Raw genomic sequence first — 23673 nt, forward strand, 5'->3', positions numbered from 1 at the left:
CATCCCTTACCACTGGTCCTGTTAGCTAGGGGTGATGGGAATTGTAGTCCCAAACATCTGGAGGGCCAGAGTTTGCCTAAGCCTGGTCTAGAGCTTCCCCAGCATTGCTTCCAACTCTGGTCCCAATCCTGCTGGAACTCATGCTTCAGCTCCCCACAGCTTCAGCTCCCCCACAGTCCAGCGACCCACAGAAGCAAATATGGCACTTTGGTTCCAATGCACAGCTCAGACTACAGCTCTTTCCACCCCTTCTCAGACATCTTATCAAGTCAACAAGCTGGGACCCCAGCATTTATTTTCAGAGTTGTGTTGATATGGCACAACTCGTAGGAGATAATAGGTGAGATTCTGCTCACAGGCAGTGCAATCACAGAAAATTAATGGAAGCCAACAGCATGGTAGGCAGAGAACTACTTCTTTTACTGCATTGAAATTGAAATGAAATTCACACTGGCATTGCCCTCAATACCACAAAGCCCCCTCCACCCACCCACCCAAAACAAACCTGCAGCTTCCACACTTTACCTGGCTCACTGCAAACACAGGCTAGCAATTAGCAGCAGCCTATTAGCGCTTCCAATTACTTCCATTCCAACCCAATCTGCTCCAGCGTTTCAACTGAGAGACTTTAAACAGGTATTAAGAGCTAATTAGCAACCTCATTATTGACAAGGATGTCCCAGAAAAGCAAAACTGGAAAGGAGAAAAGCCTCAGGACCCAGGAAACTGCACCTGAAATCTTACCCGGAGGGTGAATGAACAAGCTGGAAGTCAAAAGGAAGCAGATTTGGTGGCCGGGCTAGAACAACAGAAGGCTCCTGGAGGAATTATACCCAGCCTGTCTAGCCAAAAGGTTTCTACTGCCTGTCAATTGGGGGCAGGGGCTGATGTTGCACACTTCATTCCCCTCCATGCCTGGAGAGGGTGCTCCAACACTCCCAGGTAGCTGCTGGTCTCAGGTCTCAGCTTCAGGCACTAATTGAGGGTGCATCCAGATAAGGACCTAAGAAGAGCTGTGCAGCAGGCCAAATCCTCCTGTTTTCACAGTGGTCAAATGCCCCCAAAAACCTGAACATCTAGAAAGATTGCCTTGGACCTGGAGGTTCCATGAGACTTCATGTGATGGCCTGGGACTCAGGCTGGGATTCAGAACCAGAGGAGTCTCAGTCTGCACCGGATCCTCTGCCTCAGACATCATCTGAACCAAGTCCGGGGCCTGATCCTGAAGAGTCCCAGTCTGCACAGATTCCCCTGCAGCAAACACCAGCTGGGCTGAGTCAGGGGCCTGATCCTGTTCTGGCTCCAGGTGCAGAGATTACCTCATTGCCTTCAGCTGGGCCATCACTTACAGCTGTTGCACTACCGGTTGGGTCAGGGAGGCTGATGCTGCCTCTGGGTCCAGTAACCCACCGGCGTATCCCGAGCTGCAGAGACTCAGGTCTAGGGGCATAGCAAGGGGGGACATAGGGGCGGTCCGCCCCATGTTCCATAATGGAGGGGGTGACAAATTATCAAGGAACAATTACTGCCCTACTAGGGCGGTTCATTAAAAAACAACTTTTTTAAAAAAAAAATGCCTGCTCCAAAGGTCTTATCTTACTATACTAGGGATTATATAGCTATATATGAAATTTCATGCATATCGGTTAATATCTTGACCCTCCTCCACCAAAATAGCTGTTTATTTGGCTGTTTTCCTATGTCGTGAAGGCTGAAATTTCAGTTCAGTGGAGCACTTACTGTTCCCAACCCTAACCCTGTGGAAAGCCATCTAATTAGACTTTGAGATGTTTTTAGGAGGTAATTTAATTATTGTTTGATTTTATACCAATGTTATGTATCTGATGTTAGCCACCATGAGCCCGACTTCGGCCAGGGACGGTGGGATATACATAAAAGTTTTTTTATTATTATTACTTGTTATTAATAAAAATAGAAATAATAGAAATACTTTATTGTCACTGTATCACATGTTTACAGTGAGATTAAACAAGCTCCCCTCGACTTCCGGCGGCGACGCAATCGCCGGGTGGTCGAAGGCTGCTTCGGGTCCGAAGCGCCTTGTCCATCCCGGGGGTTAGGAGCCGCGCTACCGCAGCGCGCGGCTCCGGTTGGGGTGCGGGAAGAGCGTCCCGCACCCTGGGCTCCCCGGCTGCGCCCGCGGAGGCTCCGAACCCTTCCCTTGCCCCCCCTGTAAAGGGGGAGTGGGGGTGAAGGGACAACGGAGCCGGGCTTACGGGGATATGCCCCAACCGGGATGCAAATGCGGCGGCAAAGCCCGCGGTGAGCGTCTAAGTTCTACCTGTGAAGAATGGAGCTAAAGGAACCCGGTGGTCGTGAGTAAATAATCTTGGCAGAAATCGTGTTTTTGGAACGATCCGGGGGGAAGGAGAAAGGCAGCCTGCCTCCCTCCCTTCGAGCCTAAGAAATTAACCAATTTGAGGGATTGCTGCCACAGAACTGGTTACAAAGTATTTAAAATCGATACATGAGACTGGCAAACTTTTTTCTTGGGAAGCTAACTAGCGGAAAATATCTCCATTTAAAGTTGCGGTGTTTGCGCTCCAGCTTAGGAAAATGGCGACGAACAAAGAGACAGGAGAAGAAATATGATACCCACTTCCTCCTCCTCTGCCAGTATGTTGGGTTTCGTCCTTGAACTGGTATTGAACTCTGGACTAACAGATGAACAAAGGCTTACTGCCCTGAATGTGGAACTACTCTGTAGAAAAGTCAAAGTCTTGTGTGGGGGTCTGAAATGGAACCAACTGCCCACAGAGGAGGCTTACCAAACTTTTGACACTTTGGAAGAAAGTCTTGCCAAAGAGCTGAGAGGGTGGATGGAAAGATGGAAAGAAATGAATGAGCTACTTCGGAGAAGAAATTCGCTTTTTGGGGGTGGCAGCCCCAAGGCGATGTCAAGATTTGCTATATCCAGTCCCCGAGGTGTGAGCTCGGGGGCCAGGGACAGAGAATTAAGGTATTTACAAGAAGAAAAGGAATGTTACAAAGAACCGGAGAAGCTGAGAGAGGAAGAGATGGATACCTCGGAGCTCGTGGCAAGGAGAGTTTTGGACTGTGCCTGGATCTGTGGACGTTTGGAGAGGGAAGCTGCATGGAAGTTCAGTGCTGATGCCATCAGGAGAAGAAGAATGGACAGAGGGGGTGTGGGGTGAAGTACTAAGTAAAATCTAAAGCAATCTGTTATGGTATTTTGAAATCGGAGGGTGAACACTGTCAACAATAATTGTTTTATTATTTGTTTGAACATGAAAGGAGATATTTCAAGTTTTTATGTTATTAGCAGCAGTTTAAAGGATAGAAGAGATAGATTTGATGAGAATGATTTGTGAGGATTTATGAGGATGTAGTATAAATAAAGTCAATTTAAGTGGTTTAAGTTTATAGATTAAGATGATTAAGATTAAGATGAAGATTAAGATGAATGTTTTACTTTACATATATAATTAAGTTTAATTTTTAAATGAAGAGGTTAAAAAGTAGATTATGGATATAAACTCGAAGGTGAAAAGGCAGGGGAAGTCAACTGTCAAGATTGGAAAAGAAATTTTTTTTTGAGATGTCTAATTAAGAAGAAAAATCATGGCAATTTTTGTATTAGATGTGTAATTGTATTTGTTTTGTATGTGTATAAATGTAGGTGTGGTTAAGGTTGTATGTTGTTATAAGTAAAAATGTCAATAAATTCTTATAAAAAAAAAAAATAAACAAGCTCCCCTCCCCCCCAAAAAATCTCTCAGTCCTTGTCACACTCTGTGTGCTGTCATACTACCACCAACCCCAAACGTCAGCTGCAATGTTGCTGTCTTTCATTCAGCAGCCTCATGGCTCATGGGTAGAAACTGTTCTTTAACCTGTTGGTGCGGCTTATCATGTTTCTGTATCTCCTGCCCGAGGGCAGGAGATTTAAAAGGTGCCGGCCAGGGTGTGAGTCATCCCTGAGAATGTTTCTCGCTCTTTTATTCCTTTGTAAGAAAATATGAAATAACGTAAAACCATTTTTGCGGGGGGGGGGATCAATTGGGGGGGGTGACAAGAAATTTTCCACACCGGGTACCACCTGACCTTCCTACGCTTCTGCTCAGGTCTGAGAGAAGGAGAGACCTGAGTACTCGCAGGAGGAGTGTTCGCCTTTGGGCAAAACAGGGAGGTGAGTCGCCGGGGGATTGGGACCGGCCGTTGCCCCGACAAAGATAAAAGGCTGTCAGACCCTACCCCAGGTTGCAGGAGCAACATTGCTGCAAGCTAGATCCTGCCTGAGAGTCTGTACCTGTCCCTGCCTGGTTTCCTGCCCCGTGTTCTGCCTTGGCTCTGTCGGACTGACTCCTTGCTGAAACTTCAGATTCTGGACCAGACCTGGACCTCATTCCTCAGATTACCCCCGGGCTCAGCACACTTCAGCTATTTCGAAAAGGATGCTTTTTCTCTTTTCAAACCAGAGAACCCCATGAGTTCTCTGTAAAGCAGGGGAGAAGCAAAAATATCACAACCACCAGCGAACTCTAACACAAACTGGGATGCTCCAGGTGTTTTGGTCTACAACCCCATCAGCCCTGGTCAGTTAGGGCTGGGTGAAATATCGGTACATCATGCAAAATTGAAGTCCACATTGTGGTAACAGTTCCATAATATTGGGCATGTGATATGTCGTGAATCATGATGTGTGCTATGTAAAAAAAAAAAAATCGTGGTGTGGGGGAAACTATGAAGAATAAAATATAAAATCTTGCTAGATGCAAAAGAGAGACGGTTTTTCCCTACCAAAATAAATATGTATCCTTTTTAGACTTCTAAGTAGCAACAGTTGCCAGGATATTACCCAGTTCACCTCATTATTTCTATCATTTCAGATATCGTGACATATTGTGATATTTAGCCGGTGATATATCATGATGTTGAAAACCAGTCATCACTCAGCCATAATGACCAGCACAGCTGTGCTCCCCTCAGACACATCATCCCATAGGCATGCTGACTGGGGCGAAAGGGAATAGGTAAAGGGACCCCTGACCGTTAGGTCCAGTCATGGACGACTCTGGGGTTGCGGCGCTCATCTCGCTTTACTGGTCATGGGAGCTGCCGTACAGCTTCCGGGTCATGTGGCCAGCATAACTAAGCCACCACTTCTGGCAAACCAGAGCAGCGCACGGAAACACCGTTTACCTTCCCGCCGGAGCGGTACCTATTTATCTACTTGCACTTTGTGCTAGGTAGTTCAAAAGATCTGAAGGGCACCAGGCTGGGGAAGACGCTCAAACAAAGCTCCCACCCACTTTCAATTCCTCAGGTGTCATTTCTAACACCTAACGAAGCAGAACGTTGGAAGGTCCAGGACAGATAAAAGGAAAGACTTCTCAGCGCAGCACATAGTTAAACTATGAGACTTTCTCCCACAGGAGGCATTGATGGACACCAACCTAGAAGGCTTTTTTAAAAAAGGAGGGGAGATTTGCTCTTGTGCTCGAATTCTGCTTACTCATTTCCCATGAGCATCTGGTTGGTCCTTGTAAAAAGAGGATGTTAGACTAGAAGGGCCATTGGCCTGATCCAGCAGGCTCTTATGTCAATCTCCCACCCACAGAAGGCAGTTGAAGGTATTGGGTCCCCAAGGACCCGAATCTCTACAAGAAAAGTTGGAATGCCAAGTTTGTTTCCTGCTGCTCCAGAGGATGCAAACCAATGGATTCAAATTACAAGAAAGGAGATTCTGATTGAACGTTAGGAAGAACTTTCTCATGGTAGGAGCTGTTCAGTGTGGTGTAGTGGTTAAGAGCAGTGGACTCGTAATCTGGTGAACAGGGTTTGCTTCGCCTCTCCTCCACATGCAGCTGCTGGGTGACCTTGGGCTAGTCACACTTCTCTGAAGTCTCTCAGCCTCACTCACCTCACAGAGTGTTTGTTGAGGGGGAGGAAGGGAAAGGAGATTGTTAGCCGCTTTGAGACTCCTTAAGGCAGGGGTAGGCAACCTAAGGCCCGTGGGCTGGATGCGGCCCAATCACCTTCTCAATCCGGCCCACGGATGGTCCAGGAATCAGCGTGTTTTTACATGTGTCCTTTTATTTAAAATGCTTCTCTGGGTTATTTGTGGAGCCTGCATGGTGCTTTTATATGAGTAGAATGTGAGCTTTTATTTAAAATGCATTTCTGGGTTATTTGTGGGGCATAAGGAATTTGTTCAGTTTTCCCAAAAAAATATAGTCCGGCCACCACATGGTGTGAGGGACAGTGGACAGGCCCACGGCTGAAAAAGGTTGCTGACCCCTGCCTTAAGGGGAGTGAAAGGCAGGGTATCAAGTCCAAACTCTTCTTCTTCTTCAACAGTGGAATGGGCTACTGTGGAAAGTGATGGGCTCTCCTTTGTTGGAGGTTTGTAAACAGAGGTAGAGTGGTAATCTTTCAGAGGTGCTTTAGTTGTGATTCCTGCACTGCAGAGGGTTGGGCTAGACTGCCCTTGGGGTCCCTTTGAACTCTACCATTCTATGATTCTTTGAAATTCTACAAGGTTTGCACCCCACCCAGTCTCAGCATCCCCGTGACAGCAGCATAGCCCTTGTCAGCAACAGAACAGTCTCAAAGCAATAATGTGCACATGCTGTTTTCTGACAACCCCAATATTGCTTTTTCATTTGACCGATTTCACCACACCGAGACCTCCATGACCACTCCACTTAAAGCTTCTGTGAGATTCACAGGTTAAACCTCAAAGCAAGCTCACATTTTTATCCAAAGTAAGCTACAGCCTTAATGGCTCCAAAATGAGAATTTAAAAGCCTCAAAATGTTAAATGAGGCTGAGCCCTCTGGTTGAGAGAGAGTCCAAAGCTCGTGCAATTAGAAAAGGCAAAGAAATATATTGTGCCCCTGATGCCAACTGAACTCCTGTTATGAAAAATATAACATGTGATATAAAAGAAATACAGCCAAAATGAATAATAAAATATGGATTGAGGAAAAATAGCTTCGGGGAAGTGCGGGAACAACATGCCTCTCTAGGTAATCCAAGGGCAAGGACTGGCTGAGCTGCTGTGATGTCATGGAATGTTCACAAAACTCTGCTGGAGGGATCGTGACACTGCCAAGACCACCATGTTTGTGAACAGTCCAGGCTTTTACCAGGGAAGTGAATTGTCAGTTTGGCTGGGTTGGCACGAAAGCCTCACTCACATGGGCTTTATGGACAGGCAGTGAGATGGAGGGCTGGAAATTGTGTAGGAAGAAGTCCTGGGAGGTGGGGGGCAACTAAAGTAAGAAGCAGGTGGACTAAGTAGGCAGGAAATGGAACTTGAGGGAACGTAGGCAGTGAAGCCATCAGGAAAGAAGACTGCAGGGAAAGACATCAAGCTGAGGAATGAGGGACTATAAAAGGCTGGGAAGATCCTCGCAGGACACCTCTGGAGTTGGACCCCTTTCCTCTACCCAGACAGCACTCGTAGCTAGGTGTGGACAACTGTTTCAGTTTCTCGTTTTTTCCCCCAGTCTAAAGTTCAGTTCTGCAAATTTTCTGCATCAAATTGTAAGTTGCTGTTTTTCAAAAGTTCTCATGAACGTTTGACAGCATTTAGTGCAAGTAAAAACCTTCGTATGCAATTCAGACCTAATGCACACATTTCCCCAATACAATACACCTGATACGTTCTTTTCCTGAACGGATGCATTTTTGCACCCATTCTTGGTTGGAAAACTGCAACACAAAATTCAGAGAGGGGTGAATTTCCAAGGAGAGCTGTGCTTTGGCCACTGGCTGGGCAGGATGTGGCTAGATGGGCCACTGCCCAGATTCAGCAAGTTCTTTGTAGGTTCTTAATCTTTAGTTTGCATATTCTTTCAGGAGGTGTGAAAACCCAAATTGCATTAGCAGCCCCACCATCTTCCCACACCTGTGAATAAACGCAGCTCCTCTTCCCTTCCTCTAACCAAGGGCCCCATTGCAAAAGATAAAGCACAAAAGCTGATACCATAAACTCTCTGGTTTTAAATCGATGGCTAATTGAATCATTATAGCGATTCGATTCCTAAGGCAGCTTTCCCCAGCCTAGCGCCCAACCAGATGCTACAGACTCCATCCTTGCTGTGCTTGACTCAGGCTGATACAAGGAGGCAACCCTGGACTGATTCAGCAGCACAGCGCCTGGTCCAAGGCATTAAATACCAGTTCAAAGGAAGATATACAGAGACATGAGCAGGAATTGGGTTGCACCAGCTTTCCAAGCACTGACCCCTGCTGGAATCGTTTTGGCGTCATGTTCCCAGAGATGTTGGGAACCATCAGCTCTCTGATCCATGGCTTTTCACTTGGGGGACAATGACAAGACCAGGAAGGAGCTACGCTGAGGCAGGCAGCAAGACAGGAACTCAAAAGACACAGCCTGTTTCTATTGTATTAGCTCACGATCCTTTAAATTAACTGTGTTCCAGGTTCCATTTAAGATTTGGAAACAAAGAGACTTTTAGAAGACATCTCAAGGCAGCCCTGTTTAGGGACGTTTTTAATGTTTAATAGACTATTGCATTTTAATATTCTGTTGGAAGCCGCCCAGAGTGTGGTAGGGGAAACCCAGCCCGATGGGCAGGGTATAAATAATAAATTATATTATTTTTATTTTATTTTTATTATTATTATTCCCTCCAAAGGGTTTCCTTGCAGGACTGACTTATACACTCTCAACCACTTGAACTGCGGAACTGGCACTCTTACAGATGCATCGTAACACTTATCCACGGCTGTAAGATCATTTAGCGTGGCAGCACCAAAACTTTGGAATTGCCCGCCTTTGACCGCTTTTTGACACTTGTCTGATTTCAACTGGAAAGGAGTTTTTTTCTGGGGGGTGGGGGAGCGCAGGGGTATACATACCCCTAAACATTTTGTGAATTCAAGTTTGGCCTCATTGAGGGGCAGTATTTCAATATGAGTAGGAAATTGAGAGTACCCCTAAACATTTTTTTAGAGGGGAAAAAAGCATTGGGGAGCACCATAAAACCATGTCTATGATCCTGGTGGGTATGAGCCACGCCTCTGATCCACGGGGGACCACTAACAGTGACTCCCCTGAAGACTCGAGTGATTGGAGTGGAACATAAGAGATTAGGCAGTCCATGAGGTATCCTGGACCCAACTGTACGGGGTGCAAGTTTCTGAGAATTGTGTCTGTGGAAGATGCACAAGGTTTCAGAAAGGTCAGCAGCAAGGTGGGGGGCCCACCTTCTTATCTCAAAGCCACCCACAACCAGGCTTCAACTGTCATTCAGCAGGGATGGGTCAAAGCTATACAAAATCTCAAATCAGGTGTGTGTATGTGGGCTGATAGCCGAAGAATTGATGCTTTTGAATTATGGTGCTGGAGGAGACTCTTGAGAAGATCAAACCTATCCATTCTCAAGGAAATCGGCCCTGAGTGCTCACTAGAAGGACAGATCCTGAAGTTGAGGCTCCAGTACTTTGGCCACTTCATGAGAAGAGAAGACTCCCTGGAAAAGACCCTGATGTTGGGAAAGATGGAGGGCACAAGGAGAAGGGGACGACAGAGGATGAGATGGTTGGACAGTGTTCTCGAAGCTGCTAACATGAGTTTGGCCAAACTGCGGGAGGCAGTGAAGGATAGGCGTGCCTGGCGTGCTCTGGTCCACGGGGTCACGAGGAGTCGGACACGACTGAACGACTGAACAACAACAACATGTGGGCGAGGGGAAGTGAAGCCAAAAGGAGCCCCAAAACAATGCTTCAAAACTGTAACTGGAGATAAGGAGGACCCCACCCCCCAAAAAATCAAATTCAGCTCCTTTCACTGAATAATGAAGATACAACATCAAGAACACATGAAAAACTCACAGCCATATCATTCAAAGAGATGATAGTTTTGTCATTTAAAACAGTAGAAACTCCCTTATTTTTAAGCATCAGCAGACCTTAATCTGTCGAAATTTAATATGCCTTTCAAGTCTTTAAAGACTGCGTGAAGTGGAGGTAGGACAACATTGAGTTATTTAATCCACAAAGTATCTCATGCAGACCCAGCTTTGTACACACAATCTATAAAGTGCTTCAGCTGCATTCATTCAGCTCTAGTAACAAAAACTGGGAAGCTATTGATTTAAAAGCATTGCCCAATCTCCTTAAACACCTGGTGGGGTGGGGAGAAGAGATAAAAACTATTTACTGTGTTTAAATACAGCATTCTTACTGTCTTTGTTTAGAAGAGAACCTCTATTTCCTCCATTTTGTGGCTAAAGCAATATTTCCAAAGAAGATTACATATGAAAAGGAAACCTTCTGCGACCTACAAATTAATTCTTAATTTATGACTTTTCTTCTTCCAAGGGATATACTGTTAAATGGCAACAGCACCTCCTGACAAGTTATCACACAAGATCACTCTGCATACTTTGACATGTTGTGTCTTATTTAAACCCATGATCTTTCTTAGATAAAATAGGGTTCCACGCCCTCTGCATATGCATCAAGATTTATAAGGGGCTGCTTTTTTCTGGATCAACCACCCCTCTGCAATTCCACACTTGCAGACACTCGTTCTGATTAAAATTCATACTTCATCCATGAACTTGCAGTTGCGAAATTGGAGGAAATCATCCTTTTATTTATTTCCTGAAAGTATACCCTGCCTCTCACCCACATACCATTCAAAAGCAGCTCACAACAGAACAAAATCATCACCTTGCAATGAAGCGGAGACAGACAGCAGGCAAAGTGGAAGCCACATAAAATAAACTCATCACCTTGTGAGGTTTATCAGGATTTGATTAAGACAACCAGGTCCCTCCAGATGTTTGGGGGCAGATGGGAGCTGCGGTCCAAAACATCTGGTGGGCACTAGGTTGGGGATGGTTTGATTAAGGCAAAAAAAGAGTATAATGAAATAGGGTTAATCTGCATTGTGCACTGCACAGTCTAAGGATATACACCTCATGTTTCCTCCAGTGTTGCACTCAACTGCACCTTGAACGCTACCACAAAACAATCGGAACTGGAAATTGCACCTTTGGAAAGCAAAACGAAAACCCAGAGTCACTCCGACCCATGCAAGCTGTCAGTTTCTCTTTTAAGACTTTATCAACCTTCAGTTTGGACCCTTCCTTCTGCCCATTTCCTCATGAAAGACTGATAAAAACAAAAGTACAACACGTCCAAAGCAGTCCCCACTCCCACCCCACCCCCTTTGCAACGCGATTTGACACCGAGAAAAAAGGAAGCCCAACATTTGGACTGTCACATCAACACATCACCCACTTCCCCCTTCGGCCTCACCACCCGCCTCCCACATCCTGATGGTGTCGGCAGCCAATCAGTCACATCTTACGGCCAAGGAGCTGGCAACGTGGAGGGTGCAGAAGAACTGGGGCTGCCGGTTGCCACGCAGGAGAGCTCAAGGGGGTGGAAGGGCGCCCCAGCTCGCAACCTGAATCTCAGTCAGGCCAACACTCATTAAAAAAATATTCAAACAGGTTCCAGGGCTAGGTCCAAACCACTCAATTTGGATATGGTGCTGAGGGGGCAGGCAAGCTGGCTCAGGACTCTTACTTATTTACATAGCTCTGATATATATACTGCAATACAAGGGGGGTGTACAACACATTAGCCTTCCAAGACCCAGTACCCACAAAGTGGTTGCCCCTTTTGCCACAGTAAGAAGACAAGTGGTTATGTTATAGGGTAGAAACAAATGATGTAACACAGAGACACATGCACACCAATCATAAGAGTCCTTCCTTCCTTCCTTCCTTCCTTCCTTCCTAAGAGGCAAGACCTTGACTCCAATTTACAGGGTTATGGGGGCTTGCTTCTGCCTTACTTCTTCAACAGCTGAGAAGCCCCACCACTTAAAAGAGGTTTGGGTCTCTGCCTCCAGCAAGGCTGGACTTGAACTCAGGTCTTTTGGGACACCACATCCAGACACGCACACACTCACTCACTCACTCACTCATGCATATAGTGGTGCAACTCACCTTGACACTGGAACCCTTGCTTGCCAAACCCCCTGCAAGAGAGAAAAAACACCAAGTTAAGGAGTGTGTGTGTGTGTGCGCACAAACCCACAAACCCAAACATTCACTTTTCTACCACAAGCACTGCAGTCCCAGCTTCTGTAGCTCCAGGCCTTCCAAGCAGCAACTGCCCTCCCCACTCCAAAAAAAGGGGGGGAGACCTGATTGTTCCCTAACAATGCCCAACAGAAGTTCTCAAGCTCTAGTGACACTGATGGTGGGATGGGGAGATAAGAAGATGGGGGCGGAGGGTAGAAAAAAAAGTATTTCCTCATAAGGGGGCTTTTTAAAAAAGGAACCTTAGTGCCTGGTTTCCCGTGCTCCCCAATAGATCAGAGCCTCCAGATAGGATGCATGCCTCAAAAAAGGAGTGTGCAACTGGATTTGCCTTTAATAACTTAAGAATAGCTTGTTGGATCAATCCAAGAGCCTATCTTGTCCTGCATCCCGTTCTCACAGTGGCAAAATGCCTTTGAAAACCTATATACTGTACCTAGATAGACTGCCTCTGGGCCTGGAGGTTCCAAAAGAGCATCAGAAGAGCCCTGCTGGATCAGGCTGGTGGCCCACCTAGTCCAGAAACCTGCTCTCAGTAGCCAAACCAGCAAGCAGGATTTGAGCACAAGAGCCCTCTCCCCTTCTGTAGTTCCCAGCAACTGGCATTCATAAGCATTGCTGCCTCCAACTACAGAGGCAGGACATGGCATTGGCCATTGTGGCTAGGATCCACCAATAGCCTTCTCTTTCTCCATTAATTTGTCCAATCCTCTTTGAAAGTCATCCAAGTTGGTGGCCATCACTGCCTCCTGGGGCCTTTGCAGGGTCTGAAGTTTGTCCAGAACTGACAGTCTTTGCTCCAGAGCAGAGCTGGCAGGAGGGAGACTGAGGCCCACTTGCTAGCCTAACAAACCTAGGAAACTGCCTTCTGCCAGGTCAGAGATGATGTTTATGCCAGCCTTCCACAACCTGGTGCCCTCCAGCTGTTTGGGACTACAGCTTTCATCAGCCTGAGATACTATGGCTGGCAGCAGCTCTCCAAGACCCTGTGCAGAGAGAGAACCTTGTTGCACATCACTTGATGGGATCTTTGCTAAAATAAGACTCACACTCAAACCCAGCAATATAGACCACAAGCTTAACATGAGTCAACAGTGTGATGCAGCAGGGGAAAAAAGCTAATGCTATTCTAGTGCTTTATCAACAGAAGCATAGTGTCCAGATCAAGGGAAGTCATAGTCCTGTTCTATTCTGCCTTGGTCAGACCACATCTAGAATACTGTGTCCAGTTCTGGGCACCACAATTCAAGAAGGATACTGACAAGCTGGAATATATGTAGTGGCTGGAGACCAAGGTGAGCAAGCATCTGGAAGCCAAGCCTTATGAGGAATGGTTGAGGGAGGGAGGAATGTTTAACCTGAAAAAGAGGAGACTGAGAGATGATACAATAGCCTCCTCAAACATCTTAAGGGCCATCACATGGAAGATGGAGCAAGCTTGTTTTCTGCTGCTCCGGAGGGTAGGACCCAAAGCAATGGATTCAAGTTACAAGGAAGGAGATGCAACAGTGGAACAGGCTCCCATGAGAGGTGGTGAATTCTCCTTCCCTGGGAATTTTAAAGCAGAGGATGGATGGCCATCTATCATGTATGATCTAGTTGAGATTCCTGCATTGCAGGGGGTTGGATGATGTTCCTCAAGGTCCCTTTCAACTCTACAATTCTATGATTCTGTGAACGGTGGACCTTGGTGTCCTCCATACTTGGGTTCACTGAGCACAGCTTTGTTATGCTTTAACTGCCAGCATATCCCAAATATTCATTCTTGCTTTGCAAATACACCCCACATTGGTGGACCACAAAAATTCTAGTGTGGGTGGTTGTTTGGTTTTTTTTTAAAAAGAATGAATCCTTCTTACAAGACTGAAGTCAATCTGCCCCTGCTCCACAACTGTTCTCTCCCTAGTCTCAGATCCATGTGAATCCAGGTGCCATTACTTGGTGAAAAGATAAAGGCACTCTGGACATGCTCAATAACATCCCACTTCCAATTTCTGCATACCCTGCCTCCAATGACCCCAAAGCCTCTCCCTTCCCTGCCTTCCTCCCTAAGTGGGACTTTCACCCCACAGAATTCAGGAATAAATCAAATCTACAAATATGGAGGGCAGTTTCACTACCCCCAGAGATGGGGCCCCAGATAAGCACCTTGGCCATTGTGATTTGCTGAGGTTGGACTAGATGGCCCATTGGGTCCCTTCCAACTCTTCTATTCTATTATTACATTGTATGGTGCTTTAGAGTAGCCAAAGTGTTCACACACACAATTGTCAGAGTCATTACTACATATTGTGTGTGTGTGTGTGTGTGTTAAAGGGAGTGGTTTGCCTATGACTGGCCACCTAGTGAATTCATGACTGAGAGGAGACCTTGTTAAGCTAATTCCACAATGGATGGAGAGAGGTAGAAAGTGAGTGGGATTCACCATGGCTAGCTACTTGTTGGCCACTGGATGTTTCTCCATGGGGTGCATGGAACTGTGAAGTAGGATATGGGTTGGGGCATCCAATAATGATGGAAGGGTGGGGGCCTTATTGCAGATATCCTGCCAGGTCCAATATCATCAGAGAGGGGATACCCTTGCATGCTGAAATGGGAAGAGGGGCACAATGAGGCAGGAAGGCACTTTATGGGAAAGGCCAATATGGTGGGAAATGTTTTGCAGTATGGATGGGGCAATAAAAAATAATAATAAACCTGGGTCGGTCAGTTCTCAGTGGCATCTGACAGAGAGGATGAAAGGAGCTTTCTCCTGGGGTCTTTTATGCTGGGACAGGATGCGTGTTTTGAAAACGATGATGGAGGGGGAGTCTCTCAACAGAAAGAAGTGGGTGGGGGTCTTAGAATCTACGGTACTTAGGGGGTCATTGCCAGTGAACATAGTCACAGAGACTACACAGCCAATTCAGAGGTGGCTTGCTGCATTCATGCAGCTGGTGGAGGTGGTACCTCTCTGAAGGGGCCCCAGGCAGCAAAGGTAGGTGGGTGGGTGGAAAGGACTCATCTGAATCCTGCAGGAAGGGGGCCCTCCAGGGAGAAAAACTCCAGCTAAAGGTTGCAACAGGAAGGCGATCTCCCTTTGACAGGGTGTGAAACAGAGAGAGCTTGGTGCCCATCTTCTCATATCTGGGGGGAGATTTTAGGGACGGGGGGAGGCACTCCCCCAACCCTAGAGTACAACGACGGGTGCAAGTTGGGAGGGAGCCCCCCCCCCGGGAAAGGAGCTGGCAAGAAGAAATGATGACTAAAAGCTGCAAGCGAGGTCCGCTGGATTGGGGGGGGGGGTCCTAAGGCGCATCGCACGGCTCGGGGGCTGCAGCCCTGAAAAGGGGGACAGGGGAGATAGGGGGAGGATCCGAGGCCAGGCTAAGTGGAGAAGGGAGCTCGCTTGCCCTGGGACAGCGGGGAAGAGAGGAAGAGGAAGCCCTTCTTCATATCCTCCAGGGTGCCTGGTGCCAAGGGGGCGTCCCTCGATAGGGGGAGGGGACCCCAGCTCAGCAAAGGCAAGGGAGGGGTGGCACAGCCGAAGATCGGAGGGGGGAGATGCCGAGCAAGTGGGGTTCCCCACCCTCCTGCCGCCCTGGCCTTGGGGGGGGGGCTGCTCTGCTCACCAGATGAAGTCGGTGCAGTGGCTGCAGAAGGTGGGCTGCTTGAAGAAGCGGGCGGTGAACTTGTGGTTCTTGACCTCGTGCACGTTCTTCTGGCGGAGCGCGCCTTTGCGGGCGAAGCGCACCGGGCCGTCTTCACCCTCGGACCCGGACGGCGCCCCCGCCGTCGCAGCCGCCGCTGGATCGGCCATGGTCCCTCCCGCAGCCCAGCCTGCTGCTGCTGCCGCCGCCGCCGCCGCCACCGCCGCCGCTGCTGCTGCAAGGATGCCGCGGCGCCTCCTCTCCGCGCTGCTGCTGCTGATGCTGGTGCTGAAGCTGCTGCTGCGTTGCGCGACACCTCTGGCCACAGCTGGGCAGAGCCAGCGCCGGAGCCAATCGCGCCCGCCGGCCCCGCCCCCTCCTCTGCATGCCGGGTCCCGCCCACTCGCTCGCTCCCTTTTCGCTTTTTGTTGGGCTGGCGTCGCCAGGCTCCGCCCCGCGGAGCCTGAGGACACGCCCACCCGAGCTCTGGCCGTGCCGGCCCCGCCCACGCCCCCTCGATATGTTTTGCAGATCGTCTTCCGGATGCGCGGCGGTGGGGGCCTCTTCTTGCTTTATCTTCCTTCTCCTCCTCCAAGGCCTGTTTCTCAGGCTCAAAATATTAGGATGCCCAGTAGGGGTAGGGCGTTGGAAGACCCCGAGTGCCTCTGAGCACATGCAGAGTGCACCTCTCACAGCAGCAAGGGCGTTTGGGAAGGAGAGAGGGAGGGAGAGTGTCTGCATTTTGAGCCCTGGGATCCGAGCTTCTTAGAATGTGTCTCTTTGCAAGAGGGAACAGCAACAAAATGTTGCAGTGCGGCTATGTGCTGCCTCCCACCTTGGAGGTGCCATGGTTCCTGCATTGCAGGGGGTTGGACTAGATGACCCTTGGGGGTCCCTTCCAACTCTACAGTTCTATGATTCAATGCCTCTGAAGAGGTGGAGCTGCGAATCACAAATGGGAAGATTGCTGTTGTGCACAGGTCCTACTTTGGGACTTCCCATAATGGGCATCTTGTTGGCCACTGAGAACAGAATTCTAGGCTACTAGCTGGACATGTGGTCTGATCCAGCAGCCAGACTCTTGATGTTATTGCTGTTCACTGTTCCACAGACATGGCCTTTTCCAGGATACTCCATTCCATCTCCCACATCACACACAGTTTTTCTTTTCTCCTTTTCCTTCTCCCAACAGCCAGTCCACATTCCATTCCATTCCCCTTTGCAGTTTGGGTTTTCTTTCTCAATATATTTTTAACTACTCTAAACACCCCCAACTGAGTCTGCTGGTGTTGGATCTGCAGAATCCAACTCCAGCCAGAGCTGGGCAGGACCGAGCTGAGCCTCTCATGCCGGCTGGTCCTCACCCTCTCCACTGCATGCCACTTCTTGTGAGAGGGCAGAGCTGTTTTGGCTGCCTAAGCAGCGAAACATTCACAACCCAAACATTGACAATGGAAGGGAATGATTTATAGTGGGTATGAAATCAATCTTTCAGACTAGCAGCACCCACACTTGGGAACTCCCTGCCTATTGACACCATATTTTTCTTAGCTTATTAATGATTTTAATTAATTACTGATAAGTTCACTATTTCATTCTTTTTCATAAACCACTTTGATGTATCTATTTACAATCAAAGTGGTTTATGAAAAAGAATGAAACAGTGAACTTATCAGTAATTAATTAAAATCGTTAATAAGCTAAAAAAAATACGGTGTCAATAGGCAGGGAGTTCCCAAGTGTGGGTGCTGCTAGGAATACTGCACCTGTTTACCCGGCTGTCTGTGACACCTGGCTTGCTGGCCCCTAAACAGAAACGCCATCTGATTCTATGACAGCAGTAAAAGCTACAACTTTGCCACAGGTCTTGTTTCTTAGTTGCAAGAGGAAAGTATGTTTCCTTAACCATGTGATCCAACTTCCACTGGTCTCTGGATGCAGGAGGGTTTGGTAGGCTCAAAGGCATTATCCTTCATTCCCTATTCATATCAGCATAATAACTTTTATTTTATTTTCTTTTTTGGTAACATTTTATTGATTTTCCAAATATAACAAAACGAAAAAGAAAAAGGAAAAAGAAAAAACCGGGGGGGGGGGAAGGATATCATAACCATATTAAACCATAAATTTTTGGTCAACTTCCCTCCACTCCCCTTCTTGGTTCCATTATAATATATTTGTTCATGCATGTCCACAAAACTATACAGTATATACTTAACAATCCAATTTTAAAATCTTCATCTTATTACAAGTGGCTTTCAAAAGTTATACCAATGTAAGGATCTATACACAAAGCTTTAAAAATATGCACTGAACAGTTGCCTTTTTTGTAATAATTTGTCCTGCACAATTCAGTATTTTATTTTGTCAGTCTTCTTCTTTATCATCTTCTTTGGCCGAGGCTTCTTCCTTCCATAAGGGCTGCCTGATCTCGGCCTGGCATCCAATCTCGCATATCGGAACATAAGTATTTTGCTCAAACAATCCGTCAAGTCTTATACATCTCAATATCAGCATAAGAACTTAACCTGCTGGATCAGGCCAATGACCCCATGTAGTCCAGCATCCTGTTCTCACACAGTGGCCAACCAGATGCCGCAGTGGGAATCCCGCAAACAGGACCTGAGCACAAGAGCAGCCCTCCCCTCCTGTGGTTTCCAGCAACTGATATTTAGAAGCATTACTGCCTCCAACACTAGAGGGAAATCATAGCCAGCATAAGTAGAAGTCATTCAGAGCTTAATCCTGCATGAATTTGTCCCATCCTCTTCTAAAGCCATCCAGGCTGGTGGCCACCACTGTGGAGTTCCATAGTTTAACTAGGCACTGCATGAAAAAGGACTTCCTTTGGTCTGCCCTGTAGCTTCCTACATTCAGCTTCATTGGGTGACTGATGTTATCAGGAGCAAGTTAAGTGCTCAGATTATCTGCATGTGTGAAGCAGGTCCCATTTTCATCTAGCCTTGTGGGCTAGATGTGCACGGGGAGTGCGCATGTGCGTGTCTCCCCGCCACCCACCCCTGGTTCTGCAAGAAGCCCATGACCTCCGTGTGACAAGCGACAAAACAAAATTTGGATCACAGTATGCTTATTGAAAAAGCAGCCACCTGTTTCACAAGAGGATGGAGAAGAAGGCCATTGATGGCAACTAGGAGGAGAAGGCTCTTGTTGACTGCACCTCTGCTGCCAAGCCATCATGTCTCAGCATACCAGCTGCTGGGGATTGCTGGCGGGCAGAGTGCCCTTGTGCTCAGGTCCTGCTTGCAGGCTTCCCTTTGGGGCATCAGGTGGGCTCCTGTGAGAACAGGACCCTGGACTATATCAGACAGGTCGCCCTTGGCCTAATCCACCAGGGCAAATTCTTATGCTCTTATGAAGGTACCCAGGTGTTTTACAGGCTGGTCCTGTCCAGTTTTTACAGGTGATGAAGGTTATCACCATGAAGAGGTGCATTTCCTGCTTTATGAAGATTGAGCTGCTGCTTAGAGCAGGTGAGCAAGGCAGACCACAGACTCTTCTATTTTCCAGGGACAGTCCCAGATTTACAGAAGCCGTCCCAGTTTCTGATTTGATCCCAGAATGTCCTGCTTTTCCTTGAGACGTCCCGTTTTCATTTGGAGAAATGTTGGTGAGTATGGAGTTATACAATCCCAAAGCCATCTGAAGGCAGCCCTGTAAATGGAAGGTTTTTTTAAAAAAATGTTTTATGTTTTCTTATGTTTTTATATATGTTGGAAGCCGCCAAGAATGGCTGGGGCAATGCAGTCAGATGAGTGGGGCATGAAGAGTAAAATTGTTGTTGTTGTTGTTGTTGTTGTTGTTGTGGAATTGGACGTCCCTATTTTCACTGGAGTAATGTTGGAGGGTATGAGCAGTGGTGGAGCAAGCCGATCGGGTGCTTGGGGCAGCGCACGTGTCCTGTGCCTGGGGCGGGGCCACCCACCCACAGGGCGGGGCCAGCCAGGGCAGGATGCTTCACGGGGCCTCTGAGGAGTCTGCCTGCCTCCTCCCATTCAGCTGCCCTACAGCCGGGGGGAAGGCAGCAGGCAGAGAGTTTGGGCAGCGTGGAGCCTGCGCACGCCCAAGCCACCACGTCACTTCCAGGAGAGACACGTGGCTCGGGCGCACTGCAGGCCCCATGGTGAGTGCCGCCCAGCATTTTTGTCACCCCCCTCAGTGATGACACCTAGGGTGGACCACCCCCCACCTCACCCCCTTCCTCCGCCCCTGGGTATGAGACCATATTTTGGGGGTGAGGAGGTAGTTGGCAGCCCTCCTCCTCCTTCAAACACAGCTCTGCTTAGAGGTGTCCTAAGGGGAGGCCCTAAAAGGATGGCGAAAGAGGCTTCAGCAAGACTGACCTACCGTGCCTGAAGCAGCCTTCAAGACAAAAGACTGAGAATGACAATCGTGGCATTATCACAGAAAAGCACACTCATAGATGCAAGAACTCTCTTGACAGCTCCACTTTGCTGAGTGGGAGTGAGAGATAATTTCAGCCCACGAGATCTTCTCTTCTTCTCTCTGCCACCATCCCCACCATTGATCCGCACAGCAGTGCCCATGTGCCCGGGGAAGGAGAGACGGTTTGTTAAAAGAGCAAGCGCTGTTTGCCATCTCATTGAGGCATTGTGATTATGCCTTGGGTTCAAGCTGCTTCCATCCTAGTCAATAAATAATGAAGGGGGCTTTCTAGCAAGCTTCCCTTGAAAGTCGAGAACGAACAAAGCCGACTCGGGCGCTTGCTCTCTTTCGAAGAAACCAAATCAGAAAGGGGGTCTTGGAGTGACGTTTGTAAGGGGGGTCCCCTGATACAGTGGTACCTCGAGTTACAAATGCTTCAGGTTACAAACTCCGCTAACCTGGAAGAGTTATCTCGAGTTGAGAACTTTGCCCCAGGATGAGAACGGAAATCGTGTGCCGGCAGCGCAATGGCAGCAAGAAGCCCCATTAGTGAAAGCACGCCTCTAGTTAAGAACAGTTTCAGGTCAAGAACGGACCTCCGGAACAAATTAAGTTCGTAACTAGAGGTACCACTGTAATCTGGAATGCAAGAGGTTTTCCTGCAGAACTGGCAGCGTTTCGCTGGAGCCTTAGCACCAAGGGCAAAATTATAATGGTGCAATTGGTGCTTGTTGCTCAGGAACCCGTTGCTGTCCCTCACTGGCTGGTGCCAGAAGAATCTGGCATGTAAGAGCGTGCTCTCAACTTCCAACTGCAGATGCACCAACACTGCAACCTGATTGCTTGCACAAGGATATGAAGCAGTGGTGATAGCAGCAGCTGCATGCCTGTACAGCAGGAAATCATCAGCAAAGACTGCGCATTTCTCTCTCGTTTACTGTTGTAAACCACTGTCTGTGTGTGTGTGTGCGCGCGTGCAAATATGCTTATAAATAAATAAAATTAGTGTCAGTGTCATGACTTCCATTACATCTAGTTCTATCCCGAGCAGCCTTATATACCCATTGAAGAAGAGGAAGGAGACATGGCAGATCTCACAGGGGAAGGTCAGGATAAGTCATTGTCTCTCACCATCCCCTTGGTGAACATTGAGAGAGAGGGGGGAGGTGGGGGAGATAATAGGAATAAAGGGTTTGTCATCTCAGATGAGGCTATTGATCCATCCAGGCAGGCTTCTTCCTGCCTCAGAAAACAACTCATACATGACTCTTCAGAGGAAGACATAAACACCAATAGATGAAGCACAGGGCAACTATGGACTTGGGAGGTGTGGAAAGATGTGGGAGGGGGAATAAACCTCATTCAGTGCCTGATGTTGTCGACAGGGTGCTCTTCAGCTGAAATATTCCCCCTGAGCAAATGATCTCTCTTTCTTGTGCTGTTCTCCAGGTCTGCTGTCAAGGCAGAGCAATGCTAGGATCAAGAGCAAGCACCTTGCACTGCTTCGATATTGTATCATGCTTTTGGGCTGCTGCATCAGATAGGGGTGGTGGAGGAAGTCAATTCAGTCTGCAGTTTTTCAAGGGGAATCTTCCTAAATTCAGAGTTTTCCATATGACACTCGAACCGAAAGACAAAGCCATCCATCTAAATCTGCACTTCTCTGAATTCTGCAGTGCAGCTCTCTAGCAGGGGAATGCATGTGAAAATGCATATACGGTGGAACCTTGGTTCTTGAATGCCTTGGTACTCGGACATTTCGGCTCCTGAATGCTGAAATCCCAGAAATTTTCCGGTTTTTGAACATTTTTTGGAAGCCCAGTGCAGTTGTCAGCTATTGTTTCCAGGGCGCCTGTGCCAATTGGAAACTGTGCCTTGGTTTTCGAACGTTTCGGAAGTCAAACAGACTTTTGGAACAGATTATGTTTGAGAACCAAGGTACCACTGTACTAGAATAAGGTGTCCTTGGAATGCATATAATAGTGAAAATAACATCCCCCAAAATACATTATATGAGGAGGAATTACTTTGCAAAATTGTGCATACCAGGTGGAATTGTATTTTAAAAATGTGTACATGAGACATTGCCACTAAAAAGCTACTGAATTTTCACGGAGACTTTTTTTTAAAAAAAAAAATCACAAATGGATGTGGAAAACAGGAAAACTGAGAAATTAGAATTGACGGATTTGCTCATTCATAGCAGTAAAGTAACGTAACATATGCCGGCAATGAGATCCTGCATTTTTGGCAGCCCTCAGCAATATTTGATGTGCCCCCCCCCCAAGCAGTTGCACTGCCTTTCCAAAGCCAGGTAAGAATGGTGCTGGGCTTTGGAAAGGAAGCATAGGGGCTCTGGCAGTGTCCTAGAGACCTCCTGCCTACTTCCCAAAGCCTATTAGCATTTTCTCAGCTTTGGGGAGGAGGTGGGAGGGCTCTAGGACCCTGCCAGAGTCTTGCACCTCCTTCCCAAATCTTCCCAAAATATTTGTTTTGAAATTCTTAATAAGTTTTTTTAAAAAAATAAATAAATAAATAAATATTAATAATAATAAAAAACCAGACATGAAAGGTTGGTTGCATGCCCAGCAGAAATTCTGTCCAAGCAGCCCTTGGAACTGGACTCTTAGAACTGAATGCCGCCTTGGTTCCCCTCTTGATCATTTTCCAGGCTACACTGTGAGGAAGGGATCCCGGTTTACTTACATTTCACAGATGCAGAAAGAGAAGGCACTTGGCTGTGACCACTCAGCCCAATGTATGTAGCCCCCCCCCCCTTGCGGGAGTTCCTTTAACCAAGGAAGAAAATGAAGGGGAGAATCAAGAAAGTGACATTTCAAAGTACACCAAGATTTCCCTCAATTCAAAATGTCACCTCAAACATTAATTTCCCTCTGAAAATGTCAGTTTTTACATTTACACCCAATACTGTGGCAAAAAGGCCCATGATTGTTGTTTCTGTATTTAAGAAGAGATTTAAAACATTTCCGTTCTACTAATTGAAAACATGGCAATTTCGCATCCTGGCATTTTTAAAGAGGGCTTTCCTCTCTCTCTCTCTCTCTCTCTCTCTCTCTCTCTCTGTTTCTTTTCTTTTCTGCAAAGTGCGCAAGCAAGCGTGTGCTCCAATTAAACTGGGGGCAGTGGGAGAGAGAGATGCTGCTGCTGCTGCTGCTGCTGCTGCTGCTGCTGCTATATCAGCAGAGCAGCCAGCCTCCACCCGCCCCGCCCCAATATCTGGGGCTTGCTCAGCCTGGGATGTTCATCACAAGGTGCCTGTCACTTGTCAGCACTCAAATAATAGCACACCAATTCCAGGATATAAATGCCACCCAGGGAGAGAAGAGAGGTGACAGGAAGGTGCTGTATCTTCCTGGCCCCAGGGCATGCATAGAGCATAGAAAGGAGAACTTCGCTGACATAATGGGCATTCCTTAGGCAGGAGATTTTATGTCCCTTTCAACAGCAAACCATAAACATAGAATTGCACCCTGAAAGTTTGTGGCCATGGACTTCTTGTTAACCAGCTTGCTAGAAGATGGGTCCAGTCCAAAGCATCTATT

The 23673-nt window shown here is 47.4% G+C and overlaps 1 protein-coding gene across 1 annotated transcript in view; it reads right to left on the bottom strand.

Annotated features, from left to right (window-relative positions):
* The window catches only part of PRKCB (protein kinase C beta), a 180830-nt gene extending 164917 nt beyond the window's left edge, over positions 1-15913 (bottom strand). Inside the window, 2 exon segments of the mRNA XM_033166417.1 lie at positions 11982-12013; positions 15689-15913. Of these exon segments, the coding sequence (XP_033022308.1) occupies positions 11982-12013; positions 15689-15876 (220 nt within the window). The 5' untranslated portion in view covers positions 15877-15913.
* Positions 15914-23673: the final 7760 nt, after the last annotated feature.

The sequence above is a fragment of the Lacerta agilis genome, chromosome 13 (assembly GCF_009819535.1).
Source record: "Lacerta agilis isolate rLacAgi1 chromosome 13, rLacAgi1.pri, whole genome shotgun sequence".
NCBI lineage: Eukaryota > Metazoa > Chordata > Lepidosauria > Squamata > Lacertidae > Lacerta > Lacerta agilis.